This window comes from Heloderma suspectum, chromosome 5 (assembly GCF_057233095.1).
Source record: "Heloderma suspectum isolate Gila_16-S chromosome 5, 16-S_ref, whole genome shotgun sequence".
In the NCBI taxonomy this organism is placed as follows: domain Eukaryota; kingdom Metazoa; phylum Chordata; class Lepidosauria; order Squamata; family Helodermatidae; genus Heloderma; species Heloderma suspectum.
In genome coordinates, this window is record NC_139462.1 from 76,605,598 (window position 1) to 76,630,296 (window position 24,699).

The 24,699-nt window shown below is 41.7% G+C and overlaps 1 protein-coding gene across 6 annotated transcripts in view; it reads left to right on the forward strand.

The window, feature by feature from the left end:
• Positions 1 to 24,699, forward strand: part of CLCN3 (Cl-/H+ antiporter 3) — an 80,030-nt gene that overhangs the window by 16,746 nt on the left and 38,585 nt on the right. For 2 of the 6 annotated variants that reach the window (XM_084856434.1, XM_084856430.1), the window contains exon 1: positions 9,673 to 9,904. The exons of 2 other annotated variants lie outside the window; for them this stretch is intronic. In XM_084856434.1, the coding sequence (XP_084712560.1) occupies positions 9,826 to 9,904 (79 nt within the window). In that variant the 5' untranslated portion in view covers positions 9,673 to 9,825. Of the gene's footprint in view, positions 1 to 9,672; positions 9,905 to 24,699 lie in introns of those variants that run through there. 2 more of the 6 variants (XM_084856432.1, XM_084856435.1) reach the window with 2 other exon arrangements.

Genomic DNA, 24,699 nt, shown 5'->3' on the forward strand with positions numbered 1-24,699 from the left:
AGCAAAGCTTCATCTAGCCTTCTTAGATCTTTGCTTTACTTCTGGTCAATCCCTGTCCTCTGTATTAGTAAAAGGAGCCAGGGTCCTCATACATCTTGGAAGGAGAAGCTGTAGTCCAGATCCATCTCTCTTTCTTTTATGGAATAGACTTGATGCTGGGCCTGAGTGTGTGTGTATGTGTGGCTGCTGCTACTCTTCCTTCTGGCACATCTTCTTTGCAAAGTGAGACACACCAATTTTGTCATCTCACCCTTTTTTGCATGTGTTCATGCCAGAATGTTTGCTGGGATATGCAACCTTGTAAATACATGCACAAAAGTTGTTAACCTGCAAAACAATTTACTACCATGCTGTGGGCTGGCAGAAGAGGGCCAGAGATCTCTGTCCCTCCTGCAACAGCCTGCTGCATCTCAGTGCTGTTGGTGATGGAGGGGGCTTTTGTGCTCTCACAGCCCACTTGGTTTCTATGCTGGGCATAGAGGAGGAACAGTGTTCTGTCCCTCTGGCCTGAATGCAATTCCATGTCTCCTTTGGCTACCAGGTGAGTGTTTAAATACAAGTCTTGATACAGAGTTGGTCTCTCCCATCCAGCACAAAGGTCCTTCCTCCTCTGAATTCTCTGTAATGTGTGGACAATTTGGAGAGAGGATCTGTATGCATGGCTGCTTGCTGAAGGGGGTAGTGCACTCATAGTAAGATTTGTTGACTCCTGATTTTTATAATGAATATAGCATTCGTATATATATTGTTCAACCATGTAATGTTGCTATCTTGAATGGAATTGTTTGTGTTTTTACTATTTTTTCCCAACTCTGAAATTAAAAGTGTGTCTTGACATACGGGAATACCATATCTTACTGTTGGAAGTATTCGTTAGCATGCTCTTGCTAATCTGAGAGAATGTTGTTGTCCAGTCGTTCAGTCGTGTCCGACTCTTCGAGACCCCATGGACCATAGCACGCCAGGCCTTCCTGTCCTGCGCTCTCTCCCGGAGCGTGCTCAAGTTCATATTCATTGCATCCGTGATGCTATCTAGCCATCTCATCCTCTGCCGTCCCCTTCTCCTTTTGCCTTCAGTCTTTCCCAGCATCAGGGTCTTTTCCAGGGAGTTTTCTCTTCGCATTAGGTGGCCAAAATATTGGAGCTTCAGCTTCATTATCTGTCCTTCCAATGAGCACTCAGGGTTGATTTCCTTTAGGATGGACTGATTTGACCTCCTTGCAGTCCAGGGCACTCGTAAGAGTCTTCTCCAGCACCACAGTTCGAAAGCATCAATTTTTCGGCGCTCAGCCTTCCTTATAGTCCAGCTCTCACAGCCATACATTACTACTGGGAAAACCATAGCTTTGATTAGACGGACCTTTGTCGGCAAGGTGACGTCTCTGCTTCTTACTATGCTGTCTAGGTTGGCCATAGCTTTCCTCCCAAGGAGCAAGCGTCTTTTAATTTCATGGCTACAGTCACCGTCTGCAGTGATCTTGGAGCCCAAGAAAGTAAAATCTGTCACTGCTTCCATTTCTTCCCCTTCTATATGCCAGGAAGTGATGGGGCCAGATGCCATGATCTTCGTTTTTTTAATGTTGAGTTTCAAACCAGCTTTTGCACTCTCCTCTTTCACCCTCAACAAGAGGCTCTTGAGATCCTCTTCGCTTTCTGCCATTAGGGTGGTATCGTCTGCATATCGGAGGTTGTTGATAATTCTCCTGGCAATCTTAATTCCGACCTGTGATTCATCCAACCCGGCATTTCTCATGATGTACTCTGCATATAAGTTAAATAAGCAGGGTGACAATATGCAGCCTTGTCGTACTCCTTTCCCAATTTTGAACCAATCGGTTGTTCCATGTCCGGTTCTTACTGTTGCTTCTTGACCCTCGTACAGGTTTCTCAGGAGACAGGTAAGGTGGTCTGGTACTCCCATCTCTTTCAGAATTTGTCACAGTTTGTTGTGATCCACACAATCAAAGGCTTTAGCGTAGTCAATGAAGCAGAAATAGACGTTTTTCTGGAATTCTCTTGCTTTCTCCATGATGCAGCGAATGTTGGCGATTTGATCTCTAGTTCCTCTGCCTCTTCGAAACCCAGCTTGTACTTCCGGTAGTTCTCGGTTCGCATACTGCTGAAGCCTAGCTTGTAGGATTTTGAGCATCACCTTGCTGGCATGTGAAATGAGCGCAATGGTGCGGTAGTTTGAACACTCTTTGGTGTTGCCCTTCTTTGGAATTGGAATGTAAACTGACCTTTTCCAGTCTTGTGGCCACTGTTGAGTGTTCCAAATTTGTTGGCATATTGAATGCAGCACTTTAACAGCATCATCTTTTAGGATTTTAAATAGCTCGGCTGGAATACTGTCATCTCCGCTAGCTTTGTTGTTACTACTGCTTCCTAAGGCCCACTTGACTTCACTCTCTAGGATGTCCGGCTCAAGTTCAGTGACCGCACTATCATGGCTGTCAGGGACATTCAGATCTTTCCTGTATAGTTCTTCTGTGTATTCTTGCCACCTCTTCTTAATCTCATCTGCTTCTGTTAGGTCCCTGCCTTCTTTGTCCTTTATCATGCCCGTCTTTGCACAAAACGTTCCCTTGAGATCTCCAGTTTTCTTGAAGAGATCTCTAGTCTTTCCCATTCTGTTGTTTTCCTCGATTTCTTTGCATTGTTCATTTAAGAAGGCCTTCTTGTCTCTCCTTGCTATTCTCTGGAACTCTGCATTCAGTTGGGTATATCTTCCCCTTTCTCCCTTGCTTTTCGCTTCCCTTCTTTCGTGAGCTACTTGTAAAGCCTCATCAGACAGCCACTTTGCTTTCTTGCATTTCTTTTTCTTTGGGACGGATTTCGTTGCTGCCTCCTGAACAATGTTACGGACCTCCGTCCATAGTTCCTCAGGCACTCTGTCTATCAGGTCTAATCCCTGAAATCTATTCCGCACCTCCACTGTATATTCATCAGGGATATGATTTAGGTCATACCTGAACGGTTTAGTGGTTTTCCCGACGTTCTTCAATTTAAGCCGAAATTTTGCAAGAAGCAGCTCATGATCTGAGCCACAGTCAGCTCCAGGTCTTGTTTTTACTGACTGTATGGAGCTTCTCCATCTTTGGCTGCAAAGGACATAATCAATCTGATTTCGATATTGACCATCTGGTGACGTCCATGTGTAGAGTCGCCTCTTGTGCTGTTGGAAAAGAGTGTTTGCTATGATCAGCATGTTCTCTTAGCAAAACTCTATTAGCTTTTGTCCTGCTTCATTTTGTACACCAAGGCCATGCCTGCCTTTTATCCCGGTGATTTCTTGACTTCCTACTTTAGCATTCCAAGATGTCCCTATGATGAAGAGGACATCTTTTTTTGGTGTTAGTTTTAGAAGGTGTTGTAGGTCTTCATAGAACCGATCAACCTCAGCTTCTTCGGCCTCAGTGGTTGGGGCATAGACTTGAATTACTGTGATGTTGAATGGTTTGCCTTGGATTCGTACTGAGATCATTCTATCATTTTTAAGATTGTACCCCAGTACTGCTTTTCCCACCCTTTTGTTGACTATGAGTGCTACTCCATTTCTTCTAAGGGGTTCTTGCCCCCAATAGTAGATATGATGGTCACCTGAATTAAATTCGCCCATGCCTGTCCATTTTAGTTCGCTGATTCCCAAGATGTCGATGTTCAATCTTGCCATCTCATGTTTGACCACCTCCAGCTTACCTTGATTCCTTGATCTGACATTCCAGGTTCCTAAACAATATTGTTCTTTACAGCATCGGATTTTCTTTTCACCACCAGACACATCCACAGCTGAGTGTCCTTTCGGGTTTGGCCCAGCCGCTTCACTCTTTCTGGCGCTACTTGGAAATACCCTCTGCTCTTCCCCAGTAGCATATTGGACACCTTCCGACCTGAGGGGCTCATCTTCCAGCGTCATATCTTTTAGCCTTGTGATACGTTCCATGGGGTTTTCTTGGCAAGAATACTGGAGTGGGTTGCCATTTCCTTCTCCAGTGGACCACATTTTGTCAGAACTCTCTGCCATGACCTGTCCATCTTGGGTGGCCCTGCACGGCATAGCTTATGGCTTCACTGAGTTACGCAAGCCCCTTCGTCACAACAAGGCAGTGATCCATGAAGGGGTCTGAGAGAATGGCTGGAGGTTAAAGCATAGTTCAGGATTTCATCACTATGTTTGAGGTTGCCATTGCCAAAGACATAAGATACCATTGCCAAAGTTGTAAGATATTTTTTTCCTGTCATTTTTGCATAATGTTTTGCTATCTAGTGACATTTCATATGGAATTTGTAGTCAGTCGGCCAACTCTGTTCAGGTTTAGGGTCTTGAGAATGTGAATATGCACCTTCGTTAATACAGTGTTAATACTTTTAATTTTCATATTGCTTTGAAGGCAGAAAATGTGACCACATTATAAATAAATATAAAATGTTAACCTAGGGAAAAACGGATTTATAGCTGGGAAGGTGAAATGAGCCAGTGCCAACTCACGTTGAGCCTGTCAGGAAAAGCCTGTTGGCTTATGGCCTACGGTGTGGTATTAATTCCACAGCAGCACATTCTCTACTTATAGAAGATCTAACTGACAGACATGTTACTATTCTAAATAAAGCTTGGCCATCTTTATTCCAAGGACTTCATGCAGAGAAAGAATATAAATTAAATAAAGAGTAATCAGTTCCCATTTACTTTCCTATTGCCCTCCAAATTACAAGGCAGCTTTTAAGGTTGCAGAGTGGTTTGCTTCATGGGTGAAAAAGTATTTAATGACTGTCTATTGATCCGTAGGTCATCGAATATATAACACCTGTTCACCTTTGGCAGGATATGCTAAGTCTTTCCCAGCCTGGTGCCCTCCAGATATTTCGGACTGCAAGTCCCCAGCCATCATGGATAATGGTCAGAGATGATGGGAGTTGTGGCCAAATAATCTGGAGGGCACTAAATTGCGGAAGACTGGCATATGAAGACCTAGTGACTCCAACTCAAAAACAGGTTTCCTGTCAAGTAGCTGGTTTTCATTGACTTGAAGTTAGTAGTAGCTTATGTTGAACCAAGGTTAACTTGATCTGAAGTCAGCCTTATTGTAATATCATACATAGATATTAAACACAGATCCATATTAACAAAGCCAACAGAAGAGAAACTCATGATTCGTTAAAAAGAGAGCTTCAGCTATTGGGCGGTATAGAAAAGTAATAAAATTTAAAAAAAATCCCACAAATATCAATCTTACAGGCCTGCTAAGATTATAAAACTTAGGTAGGGTTGGAATTAGATTCCTAAGGGCTTGTAAGGAAATGTTTGAATAAGATCTTGGTATGCTGAGAAGATAAAGGCATATAAAACCATAAATGTCATAGGACAAAATACAGGAAACATCTATGTACTATATAATGGTTTGTGTAGAAGACAAGTCATTGAAATTTACATGACATTTGAACCTTGTTGTTGTTGTTCAGTCGTGTCCGACTCTTCGTGACCCCATGGACCATAGCACGCCAGGCCTTCCTGTCCTGCGCTCTCTCCCGGAGCGTGCTCAAGTTCATATTCATTGCATCCGTGATGCTATCTAGCCATCTCATCCTCTGCCGTCCCCTTCTCCTTTGGCCTTCAGTCTTTCCCAGCATCAGGGTCTTTTCCAGGGAGTTTTCTCTTCGCATTAGGTGGCCAAAATATTGGAGCTTCAGCTTCATTATCTGTCCTTCCAATGAGCACTCAGGGTTGATTTCCTTTAGGATGGACTGATTTGACCTCCTTGCAGTCCAGGGCACTCGTAAGAGTCTTCTCCAGCACCACAGTTCGAAAGCATCAATTCTTCGGCGCTCAGCCTTCCTTATAGTCCAGCTCTCACAGCCATACATTACTACTGGGAAAACCATAGCTTTGATTAGACGGACCTTTGTCGGCAAGGTGATGTCTCTGCTTCTTACTATGCTGTCTAGGTTGGCCATAGCTTTCCTCCCAAGGAGCAAGCGTCTTTTAATTTCATGGCTACAGTCACCGTCTGCGGTGATCTTGGAGCCCAAGAAAGATGAAATATCTCTTATGCAATGTAAATTGGAGTGTGCTGTCATGGAGGGTAGTAGCAGACAATTGTATACTAAGGAAATTCTTCCAGATGAAATGCTGTCCAAATAGAGTCAGTTGCTTCAGTTTTCCACATTGTAAGAGAAGGAAGGATTAAACATAACATTTAACTTCCTATTAAGCGGAGGTTTACCAAGTTCTTAAAATCAGCACTTTCTGCAGAGCAGTCCTTTCATATTGCATCCAGGTCATTGCACTGCAAACACTGCAACCAGAATGCGTATCTTGTGCAAGCCTGCACAACTTGTGACCCACCAATCTGAGTGCAGTCCATAAGCAATTTATTCTGACCTACTAATTGCTTGACAATCCCCTTTTTTTGAAGTTCCAGATAGGCAGCAAAATCAGATGGTTTATTTAGCGGTGGTGTGGGGGAACTATAAGAGGGTGGTGGACTACATTCTGGGTGTCTCCCCCAGCTCCAATACTTGTCCTGTGCTCAGGAATTATTCTTTAGATCCTTGAAAGGCTTCTTTGCATTGTAGGGCAATTGCTTTCTCTCCAAATTCAGAGCAACCTCCTTCACAGAGACTTGGGCTGATTTCATGGATCCCACTGATCCAGCCCCACTGCAGAAGTATCAGTGACACACAGGCCCTAACACCACAGGCTCTGCAGTAAGCGTGACTGCCTGTGTTCAGTTTGCGAAGTCAGCACCAGTCCACTGTCCATGCCAGTCTTGAGAGTTCATCAGAGAAAGCTCTTTTCCCCGAGAAGGCTGTTGCCCTACTGCAGTGGCCCAACTCTGCTACTGAAGCCAGCAATCCAATTTGCTGTCAAATGTCTACTTCCCTTTGTTGGTAAAGGAAACAACAAGAAGAATACAAGGTGATTCCAACAGAATGAAGAAATTCTGATCCATAGTTAGTGTTATCATTGCTTGACTCTGTGTAAAAGGCTTTGCTCCAGTTCTGACTTCAGTATTTGAAATCCCGAAGTTTCAAGGTTTGAAATCCCACATTGGCACCAAGTCATGCAAGATCAATGTGGAGAAATAAGTTCAGTGGGGTCTGTCTCTGTTCTTTTTTCTTCCATTGCTCCTCTTATTTGTTACTCCCATAGGAGATACACACACACATAGCCCTCCCCCTTCTATCCCACACATAAACCACTTGGAGCAGCTTACAACAAATTAAAATCACATCATTTGGTGAGAGTATATTGCATTAAGGATAGTGCTACTGAGAGCTAGGTTGTGGTTTAGCCTGTGCCATCCTTTGCATAATTGGGTCTCTTGGGTTTAACAGGTCTTGAAACAAGGCCTGTTTCCACTCACAGTGTTGCCAGGTCCATGGGCACTAATACTTCGTCTGTACTATAGATTAGCAGAAGGTCGTTCTCAGCTGTCCTGGATATTGAGCCGTGGACTGGCAACATTGCTGTTTGTTCTGTTGTATAGCAAGAACTGTCAGGATGTCGCACCAGACTATGGCCACCTTTTCATAATAGTGTTTACTTAAGCTTGCTTTTCACCACAAAGTACTTTACTGCTCCCTACAGTGTTGCCACAAGTATTTCCTGCTAACGCTTAACAGTTTATGGACCCATCACTTCAGTCCTTTCTCATGCTCATGATGTCTGGAATTCTTCTGAGCGGTCTCTGCAGTTATAACACTTTCCCTCTCAGAATTATGTACCAGTAAGTACTTGAAAAGAGGGAACACTAGGCTAGCAGAGTTGTGGAGGTCTTTACTGCTCCCGTATAGCTAGGGAAAAGCTTAACGTACTAGATGTGGACTGCATGTCATTGTGACTGAACATGGTTGCATTGAAATAACTTGGTAAGTAAGCTGCATTTATATTAATGCTGAAATTGTCACTCAGTAAAATCAGCACACAACAGCTTAAGGTAAATGTTTTCATAGTCCATTTCAACATGTGGAATTCATTACTAATTACAATAGTCATCAGTATAACTTCTTTAATATTAGAGAAATCAGGAAGTACAAATAATAATGGCTATTATAGCATGTATGTAATTGAGAGTCCCTGTTTTAGATTGCTAGTTGTTGAGAGTGAAACCCGCCCCCCCACAGAGCACTGTATACATGTTGTTGTTCAGTCGTTAAGTCGTGTCCGACTCTTCGTGACTCCATGGACCATAGCACGCCAGGCCTTCCTGTCCTGCGCTCTCTCCCAGAGCGTGCTCAAGTCCATATTCATTGCATTGGTGATGCTATCTAGCCATCTCATCCTCCGCCGTCCCCATCTCCTTTTGCCTTCAGTCTTTCCCAGCATCAGGGTCTTTTCCAGAGAGTTTTCTGCATTTGCACTGTTGCTCTGATATATATATTTTGTACATGTCTACCACTTGCTCTTGCAAAATCCAGCAGCAGAGCCACTTGCTCTTGCAAAATGATTAGGCTAGGCAGTGAGACTGTGTTTGTCAGCCTTCTATTTCCTCTTCTGTAAGATCTCATCTTGAATTCCCTCCCCTTTCTCTTTGCTCTCTCTCCTTTCCTGTCTTTGATTGTTAATGAGCTGTGCCTGCTGAATTGCCTGACTTTTATATATTGCTTTTTGCAGAATATTAACACTATTGAGGGGAAAGTTATGTATAGTAATATGTAGGTGGCTGGGCAAGACTCTGTTTCATTTGTAGCATATGTTTCAGGAAGCCAGGACAGGTATTTGTTTACTGAAGCATGTGTCGAGAGCAAAGCAGATACTTGGTTTGTTGCTGTTAACAAGATGGTGTGTGTTAGTATTTGTGAAAATAGCAGCACACAAAATGGCTCTAGAGAGATCCAAGCACTCATATCCAGAATCATCCTTGAACTTTTTGGTTTTCACGAAAATAAATGCTCTCTGACGATAAGCCTTTCTGAAGACAGAGGTCTTAGCAGCAGTCAAATCCATTCTTATTAAATCGCCATTAAGGGTGTTTCAAGATGTTAGCTTTATGTAGGGATTGTGGCACTTTGGTGGTGATTCACGTATCAGACGTAAACAAGACAAATGGCAACTGTGCTCATTCCTATGTGAAGGAAGTACATATAGGAAGGTAATAGGCAGCCTGATTCTGTGTATGGTTACTTGGGAGTAAATTACGCAGACTGAATTTGGGCTTATTTGTAAGTGTGCGTGGGGTTGCAGCTTTAATCACATTTTTGTGTCACTTATATGAGCACAATGATATATCTGAGATATACTAAACTTAAGTCTCTGTAGTCTGACAGATCCTTCTCCCCATTCTTTGAGTGTGAGAAAATGTTCCCATTTTGTAAGCCATTTTATGATTTGTGCTGTTATCATAGTTCATACATAAAGATTTATGTATTCAAGATATGACACTGTGAATCAGGTCGGTCTTTTTTTTAGAGGAATTAAATCTAATCATTTGGATTGCTATAAAGAACAAGCTCAAGGGCAAACATGGCTGCCTTTTCAGTGCTGATATTTTACTTTAGCGTTGGCTTCTATAGCTTGATTTAGTTTATATTCTCTTAAACCAGTTTACTGTGATTTACTTCAGGCTTAGTCACCTTCAGACATAGCAGGCTTCATAGATTAAGTCTGCTGTTCCACCTTTAAGCACTCCTAGATTGTAGCCAGTAGCAACCAGGCTGCAATAATTTCCCTTTGATGACATCATCGATTGTGGAAGAGCGGAGCTGCTGCAACAAGCCAGCACACAGTCCAAATCCTGATCGAACATGGCAGTTTCCCAGCCTGCTGCTGTTCTATAAGAAATGGTTCAGTTGTTCTGATCTTATAGCCCTCTGTTTATTACGCTCATGGAAGTATCGTCTGATCCTTATTTACCATACGATGGGGGAGGAGATGGCATACCACTGAGAGAGTTGCATAAAAGAGGTATAGCAAATTCATGTTGTAATTCAGCTTTTTGTATGTCTTTGCATGTACGTGTAGCAGGTTGCTTTCAGATTTAAAGAGAAGTTCTTAACTGGTTTTTTTTATCTGCTGCGCTGTTTTACTAGGCTCCTCCATAGTGTTTCAACCGAAAAAATCCAGGCTATACTGGCTCCCCAGCAGACTTTTTTTTTTAATTGGCAGATTAGTTCTGCTTCAGATCACGTCAGCTAGTGACTCCATCTTCTGCATCAGGCATTCTTTTAAAAGAACATAAAACCCAACCTTTCTCTTTTGTGTAAGTCATGAAATAAACTACTCTGTCATAATGGCTGCCCATAGCTAGACTAACAAGAATTAATCAAGGAAGCTGTTTCCTCTCCATAAAACTTAAAGGGAATGCTGTTTGTACTAAGCTTTGAAGTTTCCGTATGTGCTTTTAGAGTTAACTCCTTCATGGAATCCTGGAAGCTTGGTGCAGTGTGAATTTACTGCATGACTTAAAACAGCCATTTTACTCTAAAAATACAACGGCTGCATTGGTTTTATTATTCAGAGGAAATTAGATTTTTTTTTAAAGGAAAGAGTCGCACAGTTAGTACAACTATATGCTGCCAAACTGCTGGTGTTTATCAGTTCAGTGAGACTGTGGGTGCTTTCAAGCATTTTTGGGATGTCGGCTGTTTTCAGGGTGTTGCGGGGTATTGGCTGTGCTGATTCAGTGCACCCAACATATGCAAACCATCCAGGGACTATAGTTTTCTTCATGAGTCCAGATGGCAGACGAGCATTTTGTAGAGTCAGTGTGGGTGACATACTCTAAATGAGTAGATTGTTGTGCAAAATAGCAGACAAGTTTGTATCTCTGTTTTTTGGTACTGCTGCTTTTCCTTCCAGTTTAGCAGTGAATCATAGAACCAGGGTTCATGGACCTACTGTCTGAATACAGCTTAAGAGTGCAATCCTATGGCCACTAGTCAGCTGCTAGACAGCCATAGGATTGGTCGGTTCCTAGGAACTGACCTCGGAGCCCACGCGCTGAGGTCAGTCCCCAGAGAACCAACCTTCACCTCCTCCCACGCCGCCCCATAGGCAGCATGGATCAGCCCCGTGCTCGGAAGAGCAGCATGGAACGGGAGAAATGGGGTGTTCCCGGGGGCGGGCGAGGGCGCCGGTACGACAGTTCCTATGTGTCATCTGGCTGCCCCTTCCCATGCTCCGAGTTCCTGCGGCTAGACAGCTGAAATTGGCTGTTTAGCTACAAAAGCAGGGCGGTGGGAGAGCAGAGGACATCTCCTCCTCCCCACACCTCTTGCTCTGCACTGGATAGGTGGTTGCCCCCAGGCTCAGAGGCAACCATTGATCCAGATAGGATTGCTCCCTAAATCTGTGAGCGGTTTTTTGTACCAAAGAGACCAATTTAACTACAGCAGAAATAATAAATACAGTTGCATATATGAATCTTTCTGTTTATTAGCTTCTTAAAATTACTGTCAGGCTGAGTTTGCCTGGAAATTGTATTTATATTTACTGGGCTTTTCATTTGGGCTTCCCTAAGCAAGCTGAACTAAAAATAGATTGTTATCAGTCTTTTCTTATTTCAACATTTGTTTAGTTGGGAGCTTGAGGTTAGGTTACTCATGGATAGGAGCTTGATTTACTTAAGATAGATTTTTATGCATTTGTGGCTAAGTGTGGGTTATTCATCTTTGTGCAATAGGTTTTATTTCTATAAAGAAATAATTAGGCCAAGAGTTTGTGCAGTCAATGTTTGCTTTAAGTACTTAGCATATGCCACTTTGCACACACTCCTCTAAGGTTTCTTGCTGACGTACCAGAAGTTAAAATGTCCGTCATCTTGTACAATAAGTCTTTGAGCAAGTCTTCAACCATGTTACTTGTATGCTAAAATAATCACAGTAGTTGTTTGTGCTAGTTTTCAGAAGCTTGTTTGGACTTGTGACAGTTCTTTTGTCATTTGTCAAATTGGCCTGTTGAGTGTGTAATCATGCTGATGCTTAAGCCATTTGTATGCCAATGTTCACTGAAATTAAGCTTGCAATGCTTTCTTGGGATTAAACCCCATTGAACCTAATGGGATTTACTTCTGAGTAAACATGCATGATTAGAATGCATGGGTCTTTTGGGGTGGAGGGTATTTGTGGTGTATTGTGCTGAGCCAGTGCATCCAACATTTGAAGCGATAAGAATGTTATCTTTCAGATGATGACGTGTGTTAATTTTGCAATGAGAGACAGAAGGAGTTTGACTTGAGTGAGCAGAACATAAATCCAAAGGCAGAAATTCCATCTTATGAATCATCTACTGTTAGGTGCTCCTTGTTTCTCTACTGAGTGCAGTTCTTCTGGCATATCAGCAGTGCCCTTATAAAACTTTACACAACCTCTAAGGTAACTGACCTTTGACTATATGGACAGCTTGGCAGTGATGCAAGTCATGAAAAGTGTTATTTTAGTAATAAATGACATTAACAATATCTGGTTATTTCATATCTATTAACAACTAGTCAGTATTTCCTATGAAGGATCAAATTTAAACCTTAAACTGGCAAAAATATACTTGTGTTGAGCCACTGCTAAAGATGTGATTGTCACATGGATATTAAAAGAAACAAAATTTATCAAAATGGCACTTGAAAGCTAATAATACTATACGATGCTTTATTCTCTGCTGCTAGTTTTATATTGGCTTTATTCTCCACTGTTTTTATCTTTTTCAATGTTTGTACCTTGTTTTTAATGTATTATACACTGCCCAGATAATTTCAGTTATGATTTAAAATAAATAAATAAATAAATAAATAAATAAATGAATGTATCAATTAAGGGTGCAATGCTATGACCCCTAGACTGGGCTCCAAGGTCAGAAACAGGGCTTTGACTTCAGAGCCCAGAAACTGTGCTTCCCCTCCCCCTTGTAGCCAGCATGGTTCTGGCTCTGGCTCCAGCTCCACACTTGGAAATGGCGCGCAAAGACAGGAAAGGGGGTGTTCCCAGGGGAGGGGAGGAGCCTGGGGCATCAGCCATATGATGTTTCCTATGGCCACCCCAGCCTCTTTCCCTCCCCTTCCAAAGCACCGCTGCTAGATGGGCAAAATCGCCCACCTAACACAAATGTAGGCTAGCTGGAGAGCAGAGGTGAAGATCGTCTGTATGCTCCAGCCACCCTGCATTGGATACTCTGGAGCCTCCGAGTTTGGAGGCTTCCAACTATTTTCATAGGATAGTGCCCTAAATATATGTCTTTGGAAAAAGTCTAGGAGGTTACTTGTATTTCAGCTCTTACAGGTGTCCATGAGAACTGAAGAGAACCACAAACCCTAATACTAGTATAAAGTGCTTATGGGTGGGGAGAAAGCAAGTTCCTCAACTGACAGAAGATAAGATATGTTCTTCAGATGCATGTGGATCAATTACTGTATGACCAGAATTGTACATGTATCTGGAAATTAAGACCTAAGTTATGTAAAATCCTTTTGTGCTGCTTAATTTAAATTGCTACCTTTGTTAAGCCCAGAGTTCTTGAAAGTAAAGACAGGTTTATGTTGGTTTTGTGATTCTTGAGAGTTATTTTAACTAGCCCTCATGATAAACACAAACATATTGGAGCTACCAGTTATTGCTGGTTACAGTCATGTACTAGCTCTTACACATTCCTCAACATATTTCAAATATGGCATCAATGAGCTGTCAGTACATGGATAATAAGCAGCAGGGGCTAATGGCTACAATTAAGTCAATAACCATTATAAGAGAGACAATTCTCTCATGTGGAAGTGTTCTTGGTCGATATGAAAGGGTTTCTCTAATTAAAAATAGTCTTGTAGTACCTTAAGTGCTAACCACAAGGCTCTTGGTTATTTTTTCTGCTACATATTAATATGGCTACATGTCTGGTAGTTGATTTGCTGTTAAATTGGAGATGAGCTGCTGTATCATAAAAAGTGTTTAAAAGCCAGATTCAGTGAGATTCCATATTGGCTTCTGAAGGAACTTGGGGGAAAATGATTATGGTCTGTAACTAGTTGCATGGCCTTTCAGTTTTGTTCTTTTGTCTAACAACATAAGGGCCATGCTAGATCAGGCCAAGGCCTATCTAGTCCAGTCTTCTGTTCACACAGTGGCCAGCCAGATGCCTCAATCGGAATCTGCCCATAAGTAGGGCATGAATGCAATAGCACTTTCTTGCTCCTGTTTTCTACCAGTTCCCCCAGTTCGGAGATATTCTTTTGGAACACTTCACAATCCTTTTTTGTTTTAACCACCTTAAATAATTTGGTATTGGCAGCAAACCTGTGCACCTCATGGCTCACCCCTAACTCCTGATTATTTATGAACAAGTTAAAAATCATCAGTCCCGATGTCCTTGGGGGACAATGTGTTGTCTGTCTTGCATTGAGATGCCTAAGCATATGGATGCCTGTCCTTAGCTTTTTGTGGCCGCTAGCAATGCCAGGGTTCCTTGCACCATGTCCCCTGAAGACATGACTCCATCTGAACGGGTATGTCCATATGACCCTGCTATGCAACATGCAGCATGAGCCAAATTTAAGCCTCTCTGTCTGGCTTGCTGAACATCTGCCTCTCTTCCAGAAATCTCAGTTAGCCAGTATCTCCCCCTCCCCCACTGTTCACAGTAGCTACTTCCCAGTATCATACAGTTAAGTTCAGTTATGTATGGGCTGTTCACCAGTTGAGTAACAGTGCCTTGGGGTACAATTTTCTTTCCTGTTCTTCTGTAAATAGATCTATTGAATCCATGTCTCCTTCTTTAAATGTCATATTCTGTTTCTTTAATGTGGAATAAACAACTTTCAGGAAAAACTGAAAATCTAACCCTGTAAGTTTCTTAAATCGTGTAACAATACTATAATGAAAACTGCTTGATTTAATAATAACAAATATTAGTATTAATGAACAAGTATGCCTTGAACAAGTGTGCCTTTTAACAATACCTTTCTTCAATTATTAAATACAAATATTGTACTGAATGCATGCTCTCAGGTTCCTCTTGCTTCCTTTGTTCTGTTTCTCTCTTGCATGGTAGTCTATGTCAGAATCTATTATATCCTATCCTACTGATGTTCTACAGTTACTTTAAAATCTAATCAAATACTCCTTCTGAAGCCCAATAACAAAACAAAATTAGAAAGAATTATTTCTTCATGGAAACTGCTTGGGGTCATGCTAAGAAACAACAACGCAAAAACTGGATTGTTAATAGAGTTCAGTAAGGTGTTTCTGTTGCATATCTCCAGCATTACCAGAGCCATTTGGATGTCAGCGTAACCTGCAGGATGAGATCATGTGCTGGTTACTTGTAACAAAGAAGACTGGATTGACATCACGTTCCTGATAATATGTTCCGAAGGTGGGGGTTACTTGATTGCTTTAAAACTGACCTATATGATTTTTGGCAAACATATTTTATTTGACACACCACTCGGGCATGTTTTTAATGCTCATTGTAAATGCTAGTGATTTAAAGTTCTACCTCAATTAGCATGCAAATGAGCCAGAGCTGGGAGATGCCAGTCCTTATAACTTCCTCGTTGAAGCCTACTACTTCTCCTCATTGCACATCAGTTACTATATTTCACTTTGTCATTTGTGGTTATGCAGGAGTAGGCCAGCTAACAATCTCAGGACACAACATTTATGTTTACAAAGAATGAGATTATTGGCTGCAGAGAGAAAAAGCACAAAGCCCTTAGGCAATAAGACAGGCTTCTACATAAGCTATTTCTTCTAATAGGCTATGATCCTACTAGGGCAGGATATGTTCACTTGTTGTTGATTATCAGATTTGCTGTAGTAGTTCAATTCTACAGTCTGGTATTGCTTCTGCAATCCTCCATTAGGCAAAGGGCCCATGAAATCCTTGTGGTATCTTTTCCAGCCGGAACGACAACAAAAATAGTTTCATGAGGGTTGAGCTCAAGAGATGCTGCTTCCCAAGGGACCTGCCTCCTAAGGCAAAAGGATCAGTAACGGTATGACATAAGTGTCAAGTAAAGAGCCAGTCAACTTTTTTCTTTTTATGCCAGAGCTTCACATTCCTTACAGTGAAGGGACTTGGTTGGGAGACAGAAATACGCAGATAGGAAAAGTTGTGTGTGTTTTCATATATGTAGCTGCTAGACATCAGTATAGTGGCTCAATAAACACACTTAACTGTGAAAACAAACTATTAATTACTCCCAGGAAGGATCACAACTAATCTAGCAAGCCAGGGTAATAGTAACTGGAAATCTGCATTTCTACAACTTTTTCTGCAAGTTGTGTTGCAAGCTAGACTTGTAGACGTTGGGACCCAAACACCCCACATCAACAGGTAAGGAATTAATTGGGACTCTGGATCCAAGGCAGATGAAACAGTGAGCCATGCAGTAGTTTTACATCAGGTTCCATTTATTATCTGCACTTTGGACAAGACTGATGTCTTAATCAGGGGAGTGCCACAATGTTCAACACTTGTGTTACAGTAAGAAGCTGCCAATCTCCAGGGGGATGTCTCCACCAGAAATTTACTCCGAGCTGGCTGCGTGTGGAGGTCATTAGGGACACATGATGTCATGGTCATCCAGCAGCCACCCCAGAGCTTATCATGGAAAAAATAGATTTCCTGAGACTGCTTAAAATCTGGTTCTTTTCCTTAAGTCGGGTTCTTCCTGGTATAATTATTGTGTGCCCCAACCCCTGTGTTTACGTTGGGTATGCTAGCCCTGCCCAGGGGTGTGCTTTTCACCTTGACCACGGTCCAGAGGTGTTTCTTGACCTTATGTTTCCCAGCACAAACCATTTAGTGTCTACTCAGAAGTAACTCTCATTGTGGTCGATGAGGCTTGTCCCCTGAATGCGCGCACCAGCATTTACAGAGATCCCTCTCAATTGAAATAGCACATTTTAAAGCACTACTTCCCTAAAGGCTGTAAAGCGCTTTCCTGAAGCTGCGATTCTCCATTGTTTGGTTTATTCCCTTCAGAAGTAACTAATTCACACCTTCGTTTGTGTGCAGCATCAGGTTAGAAAGGGGGCCGGTTTCCCCTCCATGTCTTTCCCAGCACAAACATCTGTGTGTCTACTCGGAAGTAACTCCCATTGTGGCCAATGAGGCTTGTTCCCGAAATGCACACTCCCGAAGTTACTGAGATTACCATGAATCGAAATAACGCATTTAGAGAGCCTTAACATCAATGCTTTAAAGCTTCGATTGATCGCAACAGGGCAGCGAAAACACTGTGTTCCTATAATGGTTGTTTATTTAAGGATATACTTGATGCGGGGGCAGGGAGAAGGAGAATGATTTTTGCCAAGACACTGGAGGAAACCTCCCCGAGGGGGGGGGGAGCCTGGGAGGGAAGCCTCTCTTATTGTTTGAGCAGCCCCTACCAGTCAGATAATGTTCACTCCACCAACACCCCCGAATTATCTTTAGTGTAGTGACTTATACTGGTGTGGTCCATTCACTTGTGGATCCCTGCGCAGACACAAGCACACCAAAGCCGATCCCTTAAAAAATCTGGGTAATCCAGCGTTCTCTTCTCCTTACATAGTCATGGAGAAGCCCCCCTGGAACTAAGGCACTACTTAAATACAATTTTGCACAAAGGAGTCTTAATATAGTGGCATACAAAAATATTGTTTACAGTTGCTTCCTGAACTAATTATCATTCTGTGCTTGTGCTGATTGATTCAGGTGTGGTAGAACATTCTGAGAAAGCTCTGAATCTCAAAGGGGTAGATGATCATGGTTAGGGAGGGCCTGCTCAGCTTCATGGAGGGCCAGTGTGGTGTAGTGGTATAGTGTTGGATGGAGATCTGGGTTCTAGTCCCCACTCGGCCATGGAAGCTCACTGGGTGACTTTGGGCCAGTCACAGACTCTCAGCCCAACCTCACAGGGTTGTTGTTAGGATAAAATGGAGAGGAGGATAATGTAAGCCGCATTGGGTTCCTTGCAAGAGGAAAAAAGGCGGGATATAAGTGCAATAAATAAATACTAGCTGAGAGCGCTTTTATGGTTTCCTCCCAGGAAGGGTCATGCTCAGGGCAGAGAAGGCCAGTTGGAGAAGACTAAGTGTAACAGCCGCTTCTAGGGATCCTGAGAGACTTGGCCAGAATACCTAAAAAGCCACAAGCTAGTAGGTTCCTTACCCAGGCCAAGATGAGTAATTTGTGAATCCATCCAAAATGTTTGTTTCTATAACAAATTATTAATAACAACATAAACAGAAACACATTTCCAAAGGATACAAAAAGTAATTTGGAGAGATGCAGGAAGTGGCAGGGGATCAGGCTAGAAATGGATTTCTTATAAAACATATGATGACGGGAGATTTTATCAGCAGTTAAAATTAAAGATGACATTGTATCATTAATTTACTTACATCTGTTAATATCTTGTGTCAATCATTTATAACTAAAAGGGAGAGCTTATATGCATAGAGGTAGAAGGTAATCTTATTTTTAGACCATTGGAAATGTATCCCTGATTTGGCAGAACTTTTAGATTTTTTTAAATTTGAGAATCTCTTTGAGTTCAGATCATTGATTCCCATACTAGCTCTGAGCTTTTGATACATTAAACTTGAAGATTCTCTTGACAGTGTTTTAACGTAAGTTAGGAGTCTGACCAAAATCATATTGTTTTTCAGTGGATACTGCTGGAGACCACTTTTGTTTAATTCTTTCTAGATGTAATAAAAACATCAGGCAGATCTTCTCTTTAAGATTTTCAAGTTGGTTGAATGATTATTTGGAGATTGGCATTGGTGCTCTTATAAGTAAATACCAGCCCTCCCAAATATTTTTGGCTTCTTCTCATGTACTTTTGCATCTCAAAGTGGCTTGGTAACGAGCTGCCAGACTTTGCTCAGGGTAACAGCAATGCTTGGATGTGTTATATAAATTGATTGGTGTAACTGATTGTAAACATTGAGAGTACATTTCAGTTTGTTTATACCACTTTTTGTTTATACCATTGGAAATGTATCCCAATGGTCTAAATGAGAGCATACATATGTTCCTGTATGATCTCACAGTAATTACGGTGATCATAGTGAGTACATTTTGTCCCATGCTGGGTAAGATAGTATAGGTAATATTTGTTGTGTAGAATAATGTCCCCCACTCCTATAGTCTGTAATATCTATGCTGCTTATACGTATAATACCTACATACAATGCTCATGTAACATTTGTTATTTGGAATATATAAGCCTTGCTATGCAATCAGACTTATTTCATCAGCTTCTGAAAACTGGCCATTGATATCACCGCATTTAGTTTCAACACATGCAAGAATACACTGGGCCGGTTCGCATGAACAAACAGCCCACCATGGATTGTTTAAACCACGGTGAGCCATGATGCATGCTGGCAGGCATTTTGTATATTTAACTCCCAACCAGGGTTGTGTTGTTAAACAAATCTCGCATAACCCCTGCTGGCTCGGTTCACACAACCCCCAGTCAGGGGTTAAATATGGAAAATGCTGGCTGGCGTGCACCACGGCTCACTATGGTCACTGTGTGTGTGCGCGTGTGTATTTGTATTACCTAGACAGTTAATGTTGTGTTATGTCCTTTTCCCCTGACATCTCTACTTTTCAGCATAGAGTCCAGTGAAAACAGCAGATAAAATGGGAGTCTTTACCTAATCTTAAATATAATCTTCACATAAAAACATTTTCCAGTGTTTGTAACAAACAATACATCAATCAGTAGCATTTTTGGCTGTAGTACAGTAGCACTAAATGAATGCTTTATGTTCACTGTAATGGTAAACATGGATGTGACTTTCAAGGGGTCCTGCTAGCACAAGCCAAAAAAGGAGAAAGTCTCAAAGATATTTTGAATTAATTACCACAAATGGAATAGAAATTGTTTTGCCCTTGAAGAATGGAATATATTGAAATGCTTTGGGCATTTATTGTGTTATCCCATACATTTTACCATTTTGAGCATCACTTTGAGGCATTGCCTCCTTTTTTCTGCTCCTAATAGTCAGTCAGAACCTAATAGTTAGGATCAGAACCAGGGCAGGCCAATCCTACATATTTGCTTTATCTACTGTTGCTGAATCCCATTTGCCATTAAAACAATGTAATACTTAACCCAGTGGTGTTTTGGTGGCAGGTTGATGCCATGCACAGGAACCAGTGCTAAAGGCATCAGTTGTGCAGCTCTTCTCCCCCGCCCCCCATTATGTGCACCCCAGGAACCAATGACAGAGCATTAGATTGGACTATAAGTATTCCCATTTCATTATTCATAATTGAGCCTATGGATTAATTTAAGAAAAAGAAGTTTGCTTTTGTATCAACAAACATTTCTCCAGTCATCTCTTTATAGCATAAATCAATCCATATAGAGCTAGCATAGTGTAGTGCGTTGCTCCCCGCTGCTAGACGGAACACTCAACTCCAAGTATAAGTTGTCATGGGACTGCAGAGCTGAAGTGTTGCACACTCTGTCCTCTGCCATCGGCTTGGCGACCACAGGCTACTAGGAGGCTGTTGCGTCTGCCTCTCAGGAAGAACATCATGACAGTCTGGTCCCATCCATCAGCCAGGGAAGGAACAGCTGCAGGGCATTTGTTTTGCCCCTCCCTGCCACAAAGAACACTTGCAAAGAACTTTGTAACTAAGAATGAGTGCCTGAGCTGGCTTTTTTCCTCCTCCCTCTCAGTCACACAGAACTATAATGCTCGGGATTTTCAAGGGAGAAGGAGTGGCTGTTAAACCAGTATGTCTGCAATGTAGATTTGAGGGCAGGATAGGAAGAGAAACAGGTATATTAAAAATGGGTACCATGCTGCACATTTGGGTTAAAAGTGGACTGCAGGTCTGAAAGATTTGAATATTACTGGAGTAATGGATAGCATACTCGACAACATACCAGAATTCCTGGTTTGCTTCCATTCATATCCTAATTCCTGGCCATGCACATGCCTCCCCTCCCCCCAGAAGTAACAGGTTCAGGTTTTTATTTAACCACATACTTGCTGGTGGTTTAGGTAGAGTCACTGCTTCTTAACTTCAGATCCCCATTTGTAAAATTGAATTTTTAAGTTGTAGCCAGATGGCAGGGTTCTGCTGCCTTTAGCTGGGAATCCTATGCTAAACCAGAAGACAACAAAGCTGATGCCTTCAAAATCAGCAATGTCTTTCTATACTATTGTAGCACTACTATGGCTATATGTGGATCACATTCTTGTTCTGTCCTGCCATATGGATGAGCAATGTTTGACAGGGTATGGGCCAATCCAAGCAGCTGTCAGAGAACAGATGTGTTCTACAGTTCAGTTTCTGTTTTATTCCCACGCTTTGTTCATTTTCTGTGCAATGCTTTGTTTTCTGATTTGGTCTTATTACTTCTTATAGATTCTAGATGCTTTCTGTAACGAGTATCAACAACAGTTTGATTAAATTGTTATTAAAATGCTGCTTTGGCAGAAAAATGAGAAAAGATAATTTAACAGATGCTAAATATCTGAATATTGATAGCCTGCCACAAATCATGCTAGTTAATGTAGTCTAGATTTTTTTGGGGGGAGGAAGTGTCATGATTAGTGCATTAATCTAAAATATCTAATTATTTAGTGCCAACATAATACATTTGCTCTGTATATAGCTGAGATTTAAAAATTCCACCCTTTCTGATGAAGAACCCTATGTAAACTGAAAAAAGGGTTCATACTCTTTCACTAACACGCTTTGTTCATGATTCTTGCTTTATTGCAAGACATTGTAGCAGCACTCTATAAAAAACTGTATTTTAGATTTATAGTCTGCCATATCATAAGGACTCCAGGTGGATGATGTCATTGTGCAACATGAAGAGAGACACTTCTTTGTCCCAAAGTTTATAATGTCAAATTAGTAAAGAACATTAAGGGATTACTAAAGGAAAGATAATGTAACTATCCAGCAGATTGTTGCTTGAAATCTCAGTCCCTGCTTATAGTCACATCTCTTTTGCTGATACACTGTTTAACATTCTTGGAATAGTCAAATAACTCCCTCCAAAGCTTTTTCTTAGTCTAAAACCTCAGCAGACATTCCCCTCCCATCTCCCTAAGGATCCACCATTCCTTCTCCCTTACTCAAGGATAGGCAGTCTCTGACTGACAGGCCAGTCCTCACCAATGGGGGAAGGCACCAGGTGGAGTACCACTTCTCCACCTAATGCCTTGGTCAGGGCAGCTTCACAACAAAGCCAGGGTGCTGGCTGGAGGAGTTACAGCTACTGCTTTGCCTGGGGACCAGATGATAGCAGGCTGAAGCCCCACCCACTGATGTATTCTGGCCCATGGAGGGGTCAGCGAGGGGGTCATCCAGTTTCCCACCTCTCCCCTAACACATTACTTCCCAGTGTCATCACTTGTTTGGCCCTCCTCATATTACCAAAACCTGAATCAGAGACTTTTATGTCTCAGCTGTCACCAAAGGGCTATAAACCTCTTCAGTGTTTCACTTCAACAGTTGCAGTGATAAGATGTGATCATGTGACTGTAATTATTTGTACTTACTGGGCAAATATTTCAGTGTTTAGTGCCTATCATATGCTTCAGCTTATACTTCCATCCCAAAGTCTACACTAACCCTAAGAAAATACTGTTATTCAGAACTGTGGGTGGGAGGGGCTGACCGAAAACAATTCCAGATCATCTTTCCCATGCAAGATAAACGTTTGTGTCTTCAGGTAGCCAGGCTTCCACTTAGCTTCAGTGCACACCTGTATTGCACACAAAAACGTTCATCAATTTTCTGTGAACTTCATTTGTTTCTGCTTCGTGCAATTTTACTACTCTGTATGGTAATCTGACAGGTTCTGTCATTAGCTGATACAGTAAAGCAAGGCTTTGGATTTGTGCTCCTATGTCTAATCCCATGTCTCTAGTACACATTTAGTAGCTTAGCTTTCAACACTAGGCAACCATACTGTGTTGGGTCTTTCCCCTACTCTTCCTTACAGTAATAATAGTCTTGTGGCGCCTTAAAGAGTAACAGAGTTATTGTGGCATAAGCTTTCATGGGCCAGAATCCACTTCATCAGTTTTGATCCTGAGAAGTCCATTTCTTATCAGATGTTTGAGAACTGTGGATGAAAGTGGCATATAAATCTTATTAGTTCAGTTGTCTGAACAGATTGAATGTGTCTACGTTTTTTACTAGATAGGTGTACCATTGGATACTACTTGGAGTTTAGGACTGTAATATATTTGTCTTTTATGACTCCAATTAAAGTATGAAACCTTGTTTGTGTTTTGCCACCAGTCACAAATAGGCTTTAAAGGTGAGATGGCCTAGGTTTTGCTATGAAAAATTATTCAATCTATTTATTTTACAGGCCATATTTTGCTGATACCTAAGTTTTCAACTTCATATTTTTGTTGAACATCTGGTTCTCGATCTATTTCATTCTTTGAGTTCCATTAGAAGGATTCTTCTGTGATTTTACGAACATCTTATATTTCAATGGTGTCACTTATTTATGTAGGATTGTGCTTTCTCCCCGCTCCTCATCCTGATCTTTTAGATTCTTTTATACCTTCTGCAGTAGCAAAAATAAACTGATGGGGAGTCATTTTCATTTCTTAACATATGTGTGTGTGTACATATATAAATGGACAAAGTGCTTTACATTTGAGTTTGTTTTAATTTTCCAGGTGAGGAACTGAGATTTGAGGGAATGGTTTATTAATACCATCCATTGTGATCCATTGTCTGCCTCCTGAGGAATATGTATAATGACCAAGTAGCAATGGTAAGAACAGACCACGGAACAACGGACTGGTTTAAGATTGGGAAAGGAGTATGGCAGGGTTGTATACTCTCACCCTACCTATTCAACCTGTACGCAGAACACATCATGCGACGTGCTGGGCTTGATGAAGCCAAGGCTGGCAGAAACATTAACAATCTCAGATATGCAGATCATACCATTTTGATGGCTGAAAGCGAGGAGGAGCTGAGGAACCACATAACAAAAGTGAAAGAAGAAAGTGCAAAAGCTGGGTTGCAGTTAAACCTCAAAAAAACCAAGATTATGGCAACCAGCTTGATTGATAACTGGCAAATAGAGGGAGAAAACGTGCAGGCAGTGACAGACTTTGTCTTTCTAGGTGCAAAGATTATTGCAGACGCTGACTGCAGCCAGGAAATCAGAAGATGTTTACTTCTTGGGAGGACAGCAATGACAAATCTTGATAAAATAGTGAAGAGCAGAGACATCACACTGACAACAAAGGTCCGCATAGTGAAAGCAATGGTATTCCCCGTAGTAACCTATGGCTGCGAGAGCTGGACCATAAGGAAGGCTGAGCAAAGGAAGATAGATGCTTTTGAACTGTGGTGCTGGAGGAAAATTCTGAGAGTGCCTTGGACTGCAAGAAGATCACACCAGTCCATACTCCAGGAAATAAAGCCAGACTGCTCACTTGAGGGAATGATATTAAAGGCATTTAATATCTGCAGTACTTTGACCACATAATGAGAAGACAGGATACCCTGGCAAAGATGCTGATGCTAGGGAAAGTGGAAGGCAAAAGGAAGAGGGGCTGACCAAGGGCAAGATGGATGGATGATATTCTGGAGGTGACGGACTCGACCTTGGGGGAGCTGGGGGTGGCGACGGCCGACAGGAAGCTCTGGCGTGGGCTCGTCCATGAAGTCACGAAGAGTCGGAAGCGACTGACTGAATAAACAACAACAATTGTGATTAGCAGAAAACTTAAACTAGGTCTTCCAAATCCAATGTATAAACTTGAAATATA